Source organism: Pituophis catenifer, unplaced genomic scaffold, assembly GCF_029215685.1.
Source record: "Pituophis catenifer annectens isolate HBS135680 unplaced genomic scaffold, rPitCat1.0.hap2 SCAF_4, whole genome shotgun sequence".
Lineage (NCBI taxonomy): Eukaryota > Metazoa > Chordata > Lepidosauria > Squamata > Colubridae > Pituophis > Pituophis catenifer.
The window spans coordinates 113,219,420-113,237,558 of NW_027256884.1; the positions used below are offsets into that span (position 1 = coordinate 113,219,420).

At 39.3% G+C, this 18,139-nt stretch overlaps 1 protein-coding gene across 1 annotated transcript in view; it reads left to right on the top strand.

Annotated features, from left to right (window-relative positions):
- The window catches only part of GUCY1A2 (guanylate cyclase 1 soluble subunit alpha 2), a 205,804-nt gene that overhangs the window by 39,895 nt on the left and 147,770 nt on the right, over positions 1-18,139 (top strand). Inside the window, exon 4 of the mRNA XM_070943950.1 lies at positions 1,446-2,164. Within this exon, the coding sequence (XP_070800051.1) occupies positions 1,446-2,164 (719 nt within the window). The remainder of the gene's footprint in view (positions 1-1,445; positions 2,165-18,139) is intronic.

The window sequence follows — 18,139 nt, forward strand, 5'->3', positions numbered from 1 at the left end:
AGTGGCCAACATAAATTATGTGGACATACTAGATTGCTCTGTTAATGTGATGCTAATATTAATATCAATAATAATGCAATTTAGACTATTCAGCCATAATCTAAATTATGCACTGAAATGTTTTTATTGGAATACTTATACATGGGAAATCAGTGGCGTATGTTTTTCAACATTATTTTGATGGTGAGAAAAATGTTTACATTTCCCATTTTGAACATCCAAAGAATTATGCATTTGGGATTGCGTGTTTTCCAGTACTGTTACCTCTAAGGACTTTTATTTATTTTTTATTTTATTTGTTCAACTTGTATGCCGCCTTTCTCTGAAAACTTTAATCTGCAATAGCCAAATTCAACTAATACTAGCTTTATTCATTATATTAATAATGAATGTGTCTCAATGTTGATTTCTGCTTCCTGTCACTGAATATATCAGAGATAAGGTTTTTTAAGATGCTGTACGTACGTGATTGCTGTTCACACTTTTTGCTATTTCACACTTCAAAAACCATCTCTCACAGTAACTGCTTGCTTACCCCATTTTATTCATTCTGTGAATAAAGTTGGTGCCATCTAACTACAGCTGTTTGGGGTCTACAGGTCCTGTAATACTTCTGGGTCCTGACTCATTTTAAAAGTCCCCATTCTTTGATAAATTTCTATACAGCTAGACAGGGATGTCAAACTCAAGGCCCGGGGCCTGGATTCAGCCTGTGCCGTGCTTAGATCTGGCCTGCAGAGCCACCCTGGAAACAGTAAAGGATCGACCTGCAGTGCCTCTGCCAGTGAAAACAGAGCTGTGCGGCCCTCCTGAGCTCCATTTTTGTTGGCAGAGGGTTGCAGGAGGCCATCGCAGCTGAAAACGGAGTTCGGGAGCCTGTTTTCGCTGGCAGAGTGCTTGGGCCACCACAGGACCTGCCCGACATGAGTGACATTGAGCTGGCCATGCCCACCCTGTCCACCCCAAGGTCAAACACAACCCTGATGCAGCCCTCAATGAAATCGAGTTTGACACCACTGAGCTAGACTCTCCTCCCAAAGGTCTATCACTAGCTTACCAGATTGATGCCTCTTCCCAAACTTTTGCATCTCCTAGGACAGGGGTCAGCAACCTGTGGCTCTGGAGCTACATGTGGCTCTTTCATCCCTCTGCTGCGGCTCCCTGTCATTGGTTGGTGCCACAATTGAAGGGCTTTTGGTTAGGGCAGGTAGAGGAAAAAGGACGCCGTGCTAGGAGGAGACTCTATGGTGGGGGAACTGGACCATGTCAGCAGAGGAAAAAGGACACCACACTAGGAGGATGGTGGGGAAACTGGACTTCCAGTCGGCTCCAGAATTGAATGGGAGGCTTCCAGTTAGGACCTTTGTGGCTCTTTGAGTGTTTAAGGTTGCCCTGTCCTAGGATCATTGACACTGTGATTTCACACTGACTTATGTCTATTCCAGGTTTAAAGTTTGAGGAGCTACAAGAGAAATTTGGGGCTGAATTCTTCAACATCTGCTTCAGTGAGAACGAGAGAGTTCTTCGAGCTGTGGGTAGCACCTTGCAAGATTTTTTTAATGGCTTTGACGCTTTGCTGGAGCACATAAGGACTTCGTTTGGGAAGCAAATCACTTCAGAATCTCCTTCTTTCCTATGCAAAGAGCTCCCTGAAGGCAACCTTATGCTCCACTACTTCCATCCCCATCAGATTGTTGGGTTTGCCATGATGGGTATGGTGAAGGCAGCAGCAAGGAAGATCTACCAACTGGATGTTGAAGTAGAACAGATTGTAAACGATAAGCTATGTTCTGAGGACCTCAACCCAGGCAACTGCAGCTGTCTCACTTTTATTATCAAAGAGTGTGAAAAGGCAAAGATCACAAAAGCGCTTCCTCTGGGGACATCTCAATCCCCCTCAGATCTGAGGATAAGCATTAACACCTTCTGCCGTGCTTTTCCTTTCCATCTGATGTTTGATCCCAGCATGTTGGTACTGCAGCTGGGTGAAGGACTGAGGAAGCAGCTGAAGTGTGAGGTTCATAAGACATTGAAGTTCCAGGACTGCTTTGAAATTGTTTCTCCAAAGATTGCAGCAGTGTTTGAACGTGTCCTTCTGAGACTGTCCACCCCTTTCGTGATTCGGACCAAACTTGAAGCCTCTGCCTCTGAAAATAAAGACAAGGTAAGAATGCTATTTTCGTTTTGGAGGTAAATTTTGGAGGTAAATTACACTTTGGTAAATTACAAAAATGTCTAATAGTTCTAAAAATGATAACGGTTGGGAGTAAGAGTTACTGCTAAGATGAAGGATGAATGGAGTCTGGTCACAATGTAGAAGGTAAAGAGTGAATAGATGTCTTCGTGCTGTCTTCTGAGTGCAACATTCACAGATTTGCACATAGCAATAGCACTTAATCTTATATATTATCCCATTGTGCTTTAAAACACCCTTTGGGCAGTTTACAATATTAGCATATTGCCCCCAACAATCTGGGTCCTCATTTTACCCACCTTGGAAGGATGGAAGGCTGAATCCACCTTGAGCCCCATCACGATCGAACTCCAGGCTGTGGACAGAGTTTGCCTGCAATACTGAATTCTAAGCACGGTGCATGACTTGCATGCACATCTCATGACTTGCTAGTTTCCTCTTTAGAAAAATAAGAATCCAAGAATCTGTATATTTTATTGTAAGTTATAAACAGGAAGTGTAGATTGGGACACATACTGAACTTTTTCCTGCTTTCAAGACTGCTGATGCAACCACTGATCCAACCTGATTTTAACCTATTTCAAGCAGGGGTGAAATTTACTTACCTTCCCTACTGGTTCGCCAATGTGTGCGCTCACTTGCTCCGCTCGCGGTCATCTGCGCATGTGCAAAGCCTTTTGCGCATGCGCAGAGGCTTAAAATGTTACAAAGAAGCACGTCATGATGTCTGCTTGTGTGTGCGGAGCATCCCGCAGCCACCGCTACCAGTTCGCCTGAGCCGGATAGAACCAGCTGGATTTCATCCCTGCTCTCAAGCTTGTTTTAGATACCAATAGCAACAGCACTTAGACTTATATACCACTTTACAGTGCTTTACAGCTCTCTCTAAGTGGTTTACAGAGTCAGCATATTGCCCCCCTCCCAATTATCTTATTTTACCCACCTAGGAAGGATGGGAGGCTGAGTTAACCTTGAGCCTGGTGAGATTTGAACTGCCAAATTGCAGGCAGTTGGCAGTCAGCAGAAGTAGCCTGCAGTACTGCACTGTAACCACTGCGCCACCATGGCTCATAAATATTTAATCCCAATCTATGGGCCTATTTTATGATTTTTTTGTGCAGTTCGATTCTTCATTGCTAGATACTAGATCTTGAAATACTAATACCCTTGGTCCTAAGCCGGATTCCTCTAACCTCCAACTGATCGGTCATTGTGAGAGTGTCAGACCTGAATTAAAAAAGTGATTCTTTCCAAGCATGAATCTCCTAAAATTCTCTTTAGCAAGCTTTATTTAGATGAAAGCATTATTGATATAAGAATTATGCCAAGTGAGTTATTGTCAATTTAGAATCAGTATATCTGTGTGTGCATAAGGGGACAAACTTTCTAATTTCAGTATTCTTTTTGTCCTAGCCTTACAACTGTAAATTCTTTACTCGTAATTGCTTGCTATCAGGCCAAGGAAGAACTCTTTTCAATGAGTAGTATGATCAAATAGATTAAAAGCTGCTGAAACATGCAGAAAAATCAATAAGGCTGAATTTTCTCTCTTCTCCTTTGGCTGCTAAAACCAGGGTAAGGGACCAGGAGTAGATTTTCCATATTCAGAATCTGACGTTATTGAGATCCAAGCTAAACATTTCTTTTTTTAGAGGGGGGAAATTAGAAAAATCTCCAGAAGGGAGGGAGGGAAGGAGGGAGGGAGGGAGGGAGGGAAGGAAGGAAGGAAGGAAGGAAGGAAGGAGGAAGAAAGGAAGGAAGGCTAGCTCTAGCTGCAAGAAGAGATAATAATTGTTTTGCAACAAAATAAAGAATCTGTTTCACCATATCTTACCTGTTATTTAGCTGTGATATTTATAATGTTTTAAAAAATTCTTTCTTTAGATATACCTTTTCCAACTAGGTCAGGCTACAGACCCAGAACCTCAGGGTTTCCCTTTGTTTTGTTTTCTTTCTCTTTTTGCAGAAAGTCAAGCTTCTTTCTATTTTACTAGCAAGATCAAATTAGGGCATAAGAAAGCAGGATTTAGCTCTGGGATATTCTGTCAATGATCCCTGCTTTCTAATGGGGATGTTTGGAGGAGTATCATTTCCCCACTTAATTCCCTCTCCCTCTCCTCTCCCTCCCTCCCTCTCTCTGTATAATCATATTCCCTCCCAATGCTTGAAATATGAACAAAACTTTTTATTGACTTTGCTACACTCAAAAAAGGGACATGGTGGCTCAGTAGCTAAGACGCTGAGCTTCTCAGCAGTTTGAATCCCTAGTGCCATGTAACAGGGTGAGCACCCGTTACTTGTCCAGCTTCTGCTAACCTAGCAGTTCGAAAGCACGAAAAAATGCAAGTAGAAAAATAGGGACTAACTTTGGTGGGAAGGTAACAGCATTCCATGCGCCTTTGGCGTTTTATCATGCCGGCCACGTGACCATGGAGATGTCTTCGGACAGCACTGGCTCTTCGGCTTTGAAACAGAAATGAGCACCACCCCCTAGAGTCGGGAATGACTAGCACATATGTGTGAGGGGAACTTTTACCTTTACCTTTCACTCAAAAGTTTTATTTTTAATCAGTATTTTTTTTTTTGTAATAGTTAAGCTACAAGTGTGACCCTACCAACATTTTTTAAACATTTCAGTTCATTTTTACTGACTTTTTTTTTTTTGGTTAGGGGTCATCTTTACTTAATTTCAGGGTGGATAAAAATCAAAAAATCAGATTTTTTTATTTAAATCAGATTTTTTTGATTTAAATCGGATTTTTTTGATTTTTATCGAATTTATTTTAATAAAAAACTTTTGGGGTAAAAATCTATCATAAGATAGTTTACTATTTAAGATACATAAATAATTTAGTTTATTCAGCATGAAATGGAGCTTAGTTATGTAGCATGAGACTGTATATTCTGCAACACTGGGACTATCGGTAAGTCAACAGTGGGTCAAAGGAGTAGCAGAGATGACAGTTGCTCTTAAAAATTATGATTTAAATTGAGTTGATTTAAATCAAGCCTTTTTACTAGTGATTTAAATCATGATTTAAATTGTGATTTAAATCAACTCGATTTAAATCAAATCCACCCTGCTTAATTTCCATTTAAAATTCAGGTGGAATTACTAAGGAGGGGAGTAAAAAATTAACATTCTGGGTTTTTTTTGCAATACAGTCTCACAAGGGTGAAAAAGCCCAAACAGAATCACTTTTTTTTCATGTTTGTTCCATTCTTCTGTTAGTATTCCTCACGTTTGCTTGTCAGAATGTGTTAGGGTCTAATGATTTTTAAAATGAATTACATTGCTAATTTGACAGCTGGTATTGGTTGTGAATGGAATAATGTAAAACAATAGATGACAATGTAGCTTAAAAATAGATCCTCTACCACGCTAATAGCTGTGCTCCACTAAAGTTTAAAACTTTTTAGATAGCTGTATCACATTTTTAATTTAGGGATGTGCCAAGGCCTAATTTTAAAGACTGTGTGTTTTTGCCATAATGAAATCTCATAATGAATTTTTTTTTTAAATGGTTTGCAGAGTCTTTTTTTTTTTTTTAACCTGGATGCCCTTGAGATAGACAGGCCTATTTTTCAGCAATTTCCAAGAATTTGGATGGCACACAGGGTGTGGGATGTTTATCCTAGTGTGAGATATTTATTCTCCATGCAGATTATAGATTGACATTGTTTGGTTAATGTAGTTCTGCCATCATATCAACAGGATTTTTCCGGGTTTTTATACTGGCTATTATTCCACATCAAATTGTTGCATCTCCTTTCCATTTTATGTATTTGGAAAGATTTGTTAAATACCTAGTGCAAAGAAAACATATTTTGGGGATTAGATCCATAATTACACCATTTTTTTAAAAAACTGACACCTATAAGGAAGGATATGAATAAGGTGCTTGTAAAGATTAAAATAACATTTATTGAAGAGACCAGTCATGTTGCCTACAGTGCAGCAGTGGTGGATATGGAAGAACTGAGTACTGGAATTAGAAAATCAAGATCAAGATCCTATTCAATCCCAAGTGGAAGAGCAGATTGGAGGCCAAGGTAAAAAAAAAAATTAAGATGCAAGTAATTTAAAAAACATGAAAGAGCAAAAATTGAAGAATGCAAGGATCAGGACAAGCCTAATAAAAAGGTATTGGCTTAGCACCAGAAAAAATAAAGAAGATTTGGAAATCATAAACCAACAAGTACAAGCAACAGTTGGGAAAATCGAATGCTATGAGGCATGAATCATCCAATTTAAGAAACATCAGCTATTTTATTCGGAACAGAGGCAATTCTACCAAATGGTAAAAGGATTCCTGAAAATTGAATATCAAACAAAAAGGAAACAATCCAGTTTTGGAAAGATCTATGGGAAACTCAAAAATAGTATAATAAGAATACTAGATGTATAAAAAAAATTGAAGATGAATTTAGTTATGATCAAATGAAATATGAATTTAGTAATGATCAAATGGAAAACTTAATAAGAACAACAGAAATGGTTAAAAATGAAGTGAATAATACCTAATGAAATGTACAGATCCAATACATAACATTTTTCCAGTCCATATGTCAGCAAATCAGAAATAACCACTCACAATAGCAACATATCCCATTTTCACCCCGGTCAAGTAAACCAACTTTTTACTCCTTTTTTATTATATATATAAACCAACCTTGCTGTTAATCCATTCATAGGATTGATCCTTGTTTCAAATTTGTTCAAAACTTTAAACAGCCTTTTTTTTTTTTTGATAAATTCAGCAAAAAGAAATTATTCCAATTGCTCCCTAGGATTGTCATTTTCATTTCCACATTAATTTTTAAAGCCTCATTCAGTTTGTTGTTTGTTTTTCCACAGATGATGAATTCTTTTTCAAGTTTTATTCAAGTTGTTCTCAGCTATAGTTTGCTACATAACTTTTTCTGGGAATAACTTCTTCTGGGAATAGCATAATCCTAAAAAAATACAACATAGCTGACCTTATTGATTCAAAATCCCAATGCAATTTCTCAAAACTATCTCTGAATGCTATTATAAGTTGCTTGTCTTGTACGTCTCCAATACCAAACAAATCTTCTTTCCCACAAAAATATATTTATTCTTTAAAATGTCCTGACAGCCTAGATTGCTAGTTCATTCTGTTTGACCCTTGTGCATCTATCCCTGGTGCACCGTGGGGGTTGAACTAGCTTCACATCAATTAGCTAGTGGCGCTCAGGTTGCTGATTCTTCCAGGTTCTTCTGCCTCCTCTCACCTCTCCTCGTGTCTTGATGCTTTGCATCCAAGCAGGTCCAGCTCTCCGTACACACAAATGCAGCTAGGTTTTTTCCACCAAAGTTTTATCCCTTTACCTACTCACATTTCAAACTGTTGGGTGGGCAGGAGCTAAGGATTGAATGATGGGAGCTCACGTCATCTCATGGAGCCGGGCTCGAACTGCCGGAGTGCAGACCATTTCTGACTGGCAGTTCCAGCATCATTAAGCCACTGTGCCACCTTGTCTCCTTACTTTAGACTCAAAAGGTATGTATGGAGGTCTGTTAGTATTTCTACATCATGGATTCTCCTCTGCAAATCATATCCTTCAAAAACAAATGATCAGAGGAACATCAAACACTGGCAAGTCATTTGATCCCTATCAAGTGTTCTCTATCCTAAATTTAGTGTTGTTTTAAAGTTAAATATGGAGTTTGGACCTCTTTAGGTCTAATAATATTGATTTTGCTACAAGAGAAGCAGCATTGGAGTCTAGCTCCAGTAACTTAATTGTATCTGATGTTGTTTTGTAATGAGGTGATTTATTGCTCATCAGTGCTTGATGCTTCTAATGAGTTGTTTTAATGAGGAAATTTAAAAACATTGCCTACTGCCTTGTATTCCTGAGGTTATAAATTGTGGAGGTGAGATGAAGTCTAATGGAGATGAGGGTTACTTCATCACGGAAAACGTGAACAAGGACTGAATAAAATTAGGTGTAAATCAGGGAGAAGCAATTACAATTAAAGCATCACAATTAAGAGTAGCTCTCTGACTTGAAAACATGATCCCATCTGCCTTATGCTCATGGAAAGCTTGAAAAATGGTCTTTCTAACAATATCAGAAAACTATATCTTTATTATAGTTATACTATAGTTACTAAAGATATAGTTACTACAGTATATCTTTAGGTATGTTGAATTCGCTATGTCATCATTTCGGCCACCATTCCTGAAAAGATTATTGTTTTTTTAAAAAAACGTAGAATCATTAGTAGCAAATCAGAGAGTTAAAAATGAGACTCATATTAGGAGGAAGACTTAGAAAATCATACACTAATACCCTGTTTCCCCCAAAATAAGACATCCCCTGATAATAAGCCCAATTGGGCTTTTGAGTACATGGCTATAAGGCCAAGCACTTATTTCAGGGTTCAAAAAAAATATAAGACAGGGTCTTATTTTTGGGAAAACACAGTAACATGTCTGTAATCGCTCAGTTGGAAGTGCAGTAAAAATTTGATGACCACAGATTACTTTTAAATTTTTTGGGAGGGGCTAAGAAATACAGTATTAAGACAAGGAAGCTGATAGAAGATTAAAATTTTCCTTTAAAAAAAAAAGACTTTCAGGTTGCTATTTAGGTGTATTTATTTCCAAATTCCAAATGAGAAAAAAGTGAATATGGCAGATGCAAAAATTTGCACATTATTCCAGTAGATTTATTGTTATTTTATTTTTTTTAACTGTAAAGTTGTGAATAAGGCCCCAACAAGGATTGTTGCTAGGCCTATACCAGTGATGGTTAACCTTTTTGGTACTGAGTGCCCAAAGCGCTCACACGTGGATGCAGGCGTGCATGCCCAACCCCCCAAAATGCAATGCGAGTGCCCCCCATGCTTGCACCCTACCTCTGTGCATGCATGTGTGTCCCCCGCACATGTGTGCATGTACCCCATGCCCCCCCATGCCCTGTTTTGGCTTCCAGGTTGGCGCAGGAGGCTTTCCAGGCCCAAAATGGGGCACGGCCTGGAAAGTCTCCTGCACTAACCTGGAAGCTAAAACGGGGCACAAGGGGCCATGTGAGCCCCCCCCACACCCCGTTTTGGGCCTGGAAAGCCTCCTGCACCAACCTGGAAGCCAAAATGGGGCACGGGGCACCATGTGAGCCCCCCCATGCCCTGTTTTGGGCCTGGAAAGCCTGCTGCACCAACCCATACCCCTCCATGCATGCACACGCACATCCCCCGCATGCGCCCTGCTCCCTGCACATGTGCAGCAGAGACCCAAAGACCAGCTGGCCGGTGGGAGGCATGCGCACATGCATGGTGGAGCCGGGCTGGGACAACGGCTGGGGTGCCCGCAGAGAGGGTTTTGCATGCCACCTGTGGCACGCGTGCTGTAGGTTCGCCATCATGGGCCTATACCTTAATCAGGCCAGGCCACAGGTGGACGAATGCTAAGCTCCTTATGACAAGGGCCGATTGTTGCTCTGTTTAACTTGCAAATATTACAATGATGGGCATTCTGAATATTTGAAACCAAAGATTATAAAAGTATTTATACTTTTAAAAAGCAGGGAACAGCTAGAAAAACATCCCTCAGTCCTTTCTTTTCTCTGACCTCATCATGTCTAAAAAAGCCACCTTCAAAAAAAGTCTGAGACATTTTGTAAAGAAAGACTACTGAAACAAAAATTTCAAACAACCACACAAGAAACAATTGGTGGGAAAGGATAAAGCATTTGAAGAAAAGAGATCCTTCGTAATTGGAAAGCATGATGATGGTTCTACTTTGGAGTTGTGTGACATGAAAGTGCATGAAAGGCTATAAGAAAGAATGGATGTATCCGAATATTAGCATATCCTAAAAGCTAATGTCCCACCAATAGTAGGGGAAAAAGTGAAAATGCTTGCAGCATATTTCAGGAAGACAGGAACCTGAACCATAACTTCATACCAACCATGGAATATTTTAAGAAAGACAAAGGTTTTGGAATGGGCTTCAGCATTTCCAGACTTAATGAAAATTCACAGGAAGATCTGAAATAGGCATTGCATGCAGAGAAATCTATTGAGAACTATTTCTGAGTTAGAAAAAAGCAAAAAAAAAAAAAAAGTTGAAAACATTGCCAAAAACAAGAATAGAAAGGTTCTTAGCTAGTTACAGGAAACATTTGTTATTTCTGTCAAAGTGTTACAAAGTACTGTCTAGAAGTTTGTCCAAATGTTTGAACCTACTTTGTTCCTTATTTTCTTATTTTGATTCAGTAACAGCAACCAGTAAATATGTATTCCAATTTCCTAAAATATTTTATGTTTAACTTTGTACCTCATAGAGATTGAATCAGCTTCTGTTCACGTAGGAAGTCACTGGAACAAACAATTTGATTGAGATGCCTAATTTTTTACATGCAACTGTACATATGGTACATCCCTGTTCAGTTATTCTAAACCTTCTGTAAGTCTGATTTATTAGTGAACTATTTCTGTCAGTACACAATGTCGTTGAGGGAAATCAAACTATCATTGATTTGGCCCACATATTCAGTATCTCTGACAAAAACAATATTGCCTGTATTTTCAGACGGAGTTGTTGGATAAATAAAACACACGATCAAATATATTGTGGCAAGCTCGGGCTTTAGTACAAGATAATATTTTCATGATCAAAGCCATAAATGGATGTTTCTCAGGAACTGCGGTCCTCAGAGATTTTGTACCATGTTCAAATCCGGTGAATGCCTTTGGAATGAAGTTTTCTTAGGATATCTTTTTCTACAGGGAAGCTAAACAAATAAAAAATATTTTTAAAAAGGCCAGAACTCAGTGTCTGAGTACAGCAAATGTAAAACTAGGGGAAAGCCCTTGGCCATTTACATGGAAGATAGGAAATATAGTATGATTGAAGGTCATTTATATCAACATTAATTTGGAAAAGGATATTTAGAAATTGGAGTGGGAGAGTCTGATGGAGCCATATAAACTAGGATTACTTTTATTGGAATAGAATCTTGCAAGTCTGAATGTGCTTCACTCCCTACTTTATCTTTGTATGAACTAGGGAGTGTCCTGCAATATTTATCTAAATTAGTTTCTTGGAACAGGCTCAAGTCCTCTTATCTGACCGTTGCCTGTGATATTGGTTCTTATTCTTGTCCTTCAAGGCCATTGCCTGTTCCCTGTGCACTTATAACCAGATTCTTGGATTGTATCTAGGAGCCACTTCATCTTCTGAAACAATGACTCTACATGGGGATCCACACATATTTAGATCATTGTATTCTGGATCAGATATAGTTTCTGAGTGGTAGTCAAACAGGATTGAAACAGGAGGTGATCAAGGCTTGAGTAACCCTGAATAGGATCCTTTAATCCAAGAATGGGGATATTTGGCACCCAAGATGGATTTCTGCAAATCACAGCTTTTCTCTGCTCCTTGAGCAGGAACTGACAGTCAAGAAGGATTCTGAAAACCCAAGAAGGATTCTCAAAACCCACACGAGTTCTGTCTAGGAGAGTGGTACCCCAGTCAGAATTCGCAATGTAAAAAGCCCAGTCTGAGGGCTCCTAAAACACAGGCAGACTTGCGAGATACTGCTACTGTAGCCTACCTTAATAAATTGTTGCTCTAAAATTCCTGTGGAGCCAGTTTCCTGATCTGGTCTACCTTCTGTAGAGGTATCATAAATATTTCAAGTCTACCTATGCTTTCTCTTCCCTCCCACTTATACCCCAACCAGTCTCACCCAGACTGATGTTCTTTTTCTACTACTTCCCACTTGGGTTTAGAACATTCTTCAACACCTGTTGTTGTCTATATGGCCTCTGGATGCATTTTCCCTACAAAATCCATTTATTAAAGAGGCAGCATTGTCAGAGCCAGGAGCAGGATGGTGCATCCATTGGATCTCTCAGAGTTTTTTTGATACCATCAATTGTAGTGTCGTTCTGGATGACTACTGTGTTCTCACCTAGGCTTCCTGAGACAGTAAAAAGCACACAATTAGTCTCAAAAACCCTCTTTTTATTTCAACGGCTGTGAATTATTGTTCATTCACAGCCCGTAATGAGTCTCAAGGAGTTGGTAAAGAGTCCGACAAAAGTCTGCCACAGTCCTTTGGGATAAGGCTGATAAGCCACCCACCTTTATCTCCCTTGACATGCTGCCAAAGACCTAATTGGCAATTAGCTTTGCAAGGCCACACAGAGCACAGAGTCAAAACGGAGCTTCAGAATTTACACCATGACCATGAACAAAGTTGCTTCCTGCAAAGGCTCACATGCCTTTGCTCCTCCTTTATGTCTTATGTGAGGGCCCAATTATCTCCAAGCCTTACTCCTGAGTCGCCCCTTTTTTCTTAACTATTCTTGCCTTCTAGCAGCTCTGCACATGTGTGCACTGGGAACAGGCTCCCCTTGTTCCTCTGCCTCGCTGACATCAGACTCTGGAGGCTCCGGAGTCAGCACATAACTCCCAGATGGCCCTGGCCCTATCTCTGCCTCTGATGCAGAGCCCTCATCCAAGCCTTCCCCAGACTCCAGGACTGGCCCGTGTTCCTCCCCAGCCTCCTCACTGTCTTACTCTGCTGCCAGCTCCACAGGCTGCTGGTGGACCACAACATACTGTCTATCCCTTTAATATTTATCCATTGCCTGCTTCTTGGTAAGACAAATGTAAGTGATGTGGCCACTAGTTGGCAACCAAGAGATATAAACTTCACTATTTCATGCCCCTAGTGTTAAATGGTCAGCTGTCTATTCCATTGATTAACCCATTGTTATAAGTCACCTAGAGTTGCTTTGATGATAAGATGAGCAGCAAGTAAGTTAAGCAAGCAAGCAAGCAAACAAACACACAGAACTTATTAAAAGTTCAGCTAGTTGACAGGAAAGAAACAAAAAAAAAAAAAACCACACACACAAAATCTTACACATTGAGGACCAAGACTATAGTAAAGTCAAGTTTAGATTAGGTAAAGTTTTTCATGTGATAGGATGAAATCCTATCGGGTCCTTTCGTCGGGCCCTTAAAACCTATTTTTTTTCAGTTAGCCGGGCTGTCCTGATTTTATGGTGGGTTTTTAAAATTTGATATTTGATATTGATTTTAATTGAAATGTTTTAAATTATGGGCCAAACTTTATTTAATTATTTTAAATCTATTTTAACTTTTGTGTACAAATGTTTTATTTTGGCTGTTCACTGCACTGAGTCCAAAAGGAGAAATCTGAAAAATAAATAAATAAATAAATAAATAAATAAATAAATAATAAATAAATAAATAAATAAATAAATAAATAAATAAATAAATAAATAAATAAATAAATAAATAAATAAATCCTATGATGAGCTAAAGCCAAGAAAGCCAAGGAAGCTACAAGTCATCCTTGACTTACAACCATTCGTTTAGCGAGTGCTTGAAATTACAATGGCATTGAAAAAAGTAACCATTATTACAATTTTTCACATTTTTGACCATTGCAGCATCCCCATGTTCTCGTGATCAACCTCTGGGTGCTTGCTTGACAACTGGCATGTGATCCCCATTTGTAACTTTCCTAGCTGACCTCTGATAAGCAAAGTCAGTGGGGGAAGCCAGATTCGCTTAATGACAGCACGTAATAACAACTGTTGTTTACTTAACAACAAAGCTTAACAGTGATTTGTGTAAAACCACTGTGGCAAAAAAAGGGGGGGGTTTGCAAAGCGGGGCAAAACTCACTTCACAGCTGCCTTGCTTAGCAATGGAAATTTTGGCCTCAGTTGTGGTCATATGTCAAGGACCACCCATACTAATCATGACCTATAAAAAGACTTAGAATAACTTTATTGTCACTTTGAATGTACACCAATCGGCATACTTCAAAATCAAATTTCATTGCATATAGTTCTCAAAAAGTCTCCACCTCCAATATATACAACATAAACATGACAAAATAAATGAATGAATGAATGAATGAATTAATTAATTAATAAAAATACATTCATACATATGTACGTACATACATAATTCTGCATATACCCACATATATTATATGACATGGAGGAACAACAGTTTAGTTAAAATATTATGGGTTAAACTGTATGGGTAGCATCATAACATGGACCTTTTCTTGCTCTGTGATAAGGACCCCTTATGGGGGCAGTGACATGATTCCTTCCTTGCTCTGGCATGGGAATGGAGCATATCAACGTATTGTGTGGTTGTTTAATGAGTTGCTCACAATTACCTAAGGGGGCATTGTAACTCATAGTCTGAAAACCACTGATTTAACATATTGTCCAATCCACCAGCTTGGTGTCATCTGCAGATTTGGTAAGCTTTCTGTTCTATGATCTAGTCATTTATATTGGTGTGGGATTCTTCATTTGAACAATGAAAATGAAAAACCCCTACTTTTTTGGTTTGTTAGTCAAATAATTGCAAACCCGAGGTATCCCATGCTGTACTAAAATCAAATGCTATGCTAAGATCTAAGTAAACTCACAGCATTTACTTGGGCTACTAAAGCAATCATTATATTATTAAAAGAGACTAGGTTAGTTTGGCGAAGCTTGTTTTTGACATTCCTGTGCCGGCTTCTAATAATGATAGCATACAAGGAAATGCTGCTTGACAATATGTACTTAGATCCTGCCAAGTACAGAACTGACCAGTAATTGGTCTGTATTTTATGTGATTCATCCCTTCCCATTTTTGTGTATTGGAACGATGTTTGCTCTCCTTCAGTCTTCCAATATCTTGCCAGATCTTCCAGCAGTTTCACAGATGACATTCATTTACCATGAGATCACTTTGGTATAGCCAGCTTTGCTATACCTTAAAATTCAGCCGGTCTTGGAAACTTGAAATCATTTAGGTTAGCTAGGAGAATGCTTTTTCGATGCCTTTATAAATACAGTAGAACCTCTGGTCACGAACGCTTCTGACCACGACCAAATCGGGTTCTGACCAAAAATTTCACAATTATTTTTTTTCGCAGCCGATTTCCCCTTCCATGCCATTTTGTTTGTAAGTGCCAAATTTCCAAAATTAGGTTCAGGTCACGACTAAATCAGGTTGCGACCAAAGTTATGGAATGAATTATGGTTGTGACCAGAGGTTCTACTGTACTGTTGGATTCCCCTCTTTCTTCAGTGATGATACAACAGGCTCACTCTCTTTTCAGAAAGATGTTTGGAACTACCGTGTTTCCCCGAAAATAAGACCCTGTCTTATACTTTTTTGAACCCTGAATAAGTGCTTGGCCTTATTGCCATGCGCTCAAAAGCCCGATTGGGCTAATTATCAGGGGGTGTCTTATTTTGGGGGAAACAGAGTATCACCTTCTCCCTTTTCTCTTTTATGATTGCCTCATCTTTCTCTACAACAGACCAGCAATCGTCTTGATATTTTTTTTCACCACCTTCTTATAATATTTTACATCCCTTGCCAAGCATCGTCTCATAATACTCTGTAGGATTCCTACCGGCTCATGTTCCTCTCTTGTTATCAGCACCTCCTTGCATTTCCTATATAACTTCTTATTTCTGCTTTTCAGCTTGCTCTTGAGTTTGCTATTCATGCACGAGCCTCTTAAAGCTTTTCCCATTTTTAAATCTTCTCATGGGGATTGATTGGCTGCCTTTACTATCAGGCCTGCCTGAACAAATTAGAACAGGCTACGGTGATAGAGCTGGTCTGCCACCCAAATCTGGGGTTAGAAGAGAAAGCCCAATAAAATGGAAGATACCTCTCCGTTTCTGGTGCTTGAGAAATTCAAGGGCATTGTCAATGACAGACAGTCCAGCTGATTTTTAAAGTTTACTATCCATAAGCAAATTTGCAGGAACATTATAAAATTAATAGGTAAAGGTAAAGGTCCCCCCACATATATGTGCTAGTTGTTTCTGTCTCTAGGGGGCGGTGCTCATCTCCGTTTCTAAGCTGAAGAGCCAGCGCTGTCCGAAGACGTCTCCGTCGTCATGTGGCTGGCATGACTAAATACCAAAGGCGCACGGAGCGCTGTTACCTTCCCGCCAAAGTGGTCCCTATTTTTCTACTTGCATTTTTTACGTACTTTCGAACTGCTAGGTTGGCAGAAGCTGGGGCAAGTAACAGGAGCTCACTTCGTTACGTGGCGCTAGGGACTCGAACCGCTGAACTGCTCACCTTCTGATCGACAAGCTCAGTGTTTTAGCCACTGAGCCACCACGTCCCTCTAAAAAAATAATTATTTATAAAATTATCTATAAAATTAATACATGAACTAATTAAAAATGTTCCAGGTTAATTTGTACCAAATAATTAACATGATTAGGAACTGTCATATACTTTACACCAATTGTCTATAAGTTTAGTGAGCTCAGTTAACCAATGTTGACATGTTTAAGTCCTTTATGGACTTGATTTCATGTTTTCCAAATACAAAATTGTCCTTAATAGCTTCCCCCCCCCCCGGTACCTAGTATTTTCCTGTGTGCCTTTCAAAGACTACTATAAAATGAGTGGTCTTCTTCAGACCCTGCTGTTTTCTTCCTTGCTTTCTATTTGCAGGTTCTTTCTTCCCAACAACCCTCCTCTCTCAAGCCTTTATAACATGTAGGTCAATCAATGCTTATTTACAGTTTTCATCAAAAAGAGTCCCCTTGAGTAAAGCTCCTCGGTCTATTCCCAATAATAATACTGTTTATTGCAAGGTGCAGAATGTGGCAATATTTCAACTCTTTCACCTACACAAATATTCAAGGCAATACACACAAATATGTGTACAGTACAGGGGTGTCAAACTCAACTTCATTGAGGGCCGAATCAGGGTTGTGTTTGACCTCTGGGGCCCGGGGGGGGCGTGGCCAGCTGCAATGGCCTCGTGCAGCACTCTTGCCAGCTAAAACGAAAGTTGGAGAGGTCATATGCAGCCCTCTCGGGCCCTGTTTTCACCTGGGACGGCCTCCTGCAGCCCTCTGTCAGTGAAAATGGAGCTGGCAGAGGGCTGCACAAGGCCATCATGGCTGAAAACGGAGCTCCATTTTTGCTGGCAGAGGCACTGCGGGCGTGTCCTTCACTGTTTCCAGGGCAGCCCCATGGGCCAGATTTCAGCACCCAATGGGCCGGATCCGGCTTGTGGGCCTTGAGTTTGACACCCCTGGTATAGTATGAAAATCAATGTCATATTGCAATTAAAACTAAGAGTCAGATACCCAGCTTCTAGTCCTGCCTTAGGCATGGAAACCATCTAAGTGACCTTGGATCATGATACTATTTCAGCCCTAGATTGGGAAATTAAAAAAAAAAAGAAAAGCAAACACCCATTTACTAATCTATACTAGGTTAACATCTTATATTATGATCCATTGTCTGCAGGAGATTGATTCAGTCTAATATATAAATGAATATAATAGTAATAGTAATAATAATAATAATTCTTATTTAAATCAACATTAATTAATCTAGTAATAATAGGATGTGTTTCTGTATATGTGTATGTATGTGTGTGTACACATACATAGTCACACATTTACATACACTGCTAAAACAAGATTAATGAAAAAACATTTGTTAATTATATTGTTAAAGGAAAAGCTCACTACTTGTTTATTATTATTTTCATGCCTTATGTGTTTGATAAATGACCTGATTAGCTCTGGAAAATTTGCATTAAATTACAGGGGGGATTTTTATAATTGATTTTAGATTGTTATTAGCCCCCAGGCAAAATTAGTAAGATAAAAATTATTAAAGTACTTTTAAAAGTTATTTCCAACAGTAGATAGAAAGGATGTTGACATGTCCCTTTCAGATGTTGTCAAACTTCAAATCCCATAACCTTTAGCCAGTCAATGGTGTTCTGCAATACTTGGAGGGTTGCTAGTCATTCATCACTTGGATGAGTACAGCTAGTTCTAACCAGTGTTTTTATGTAGCTTTAACTTGTTTGTGGATGGATTTATAATTGTAAACTATTGACAATTTGTAAGTGGTGAAC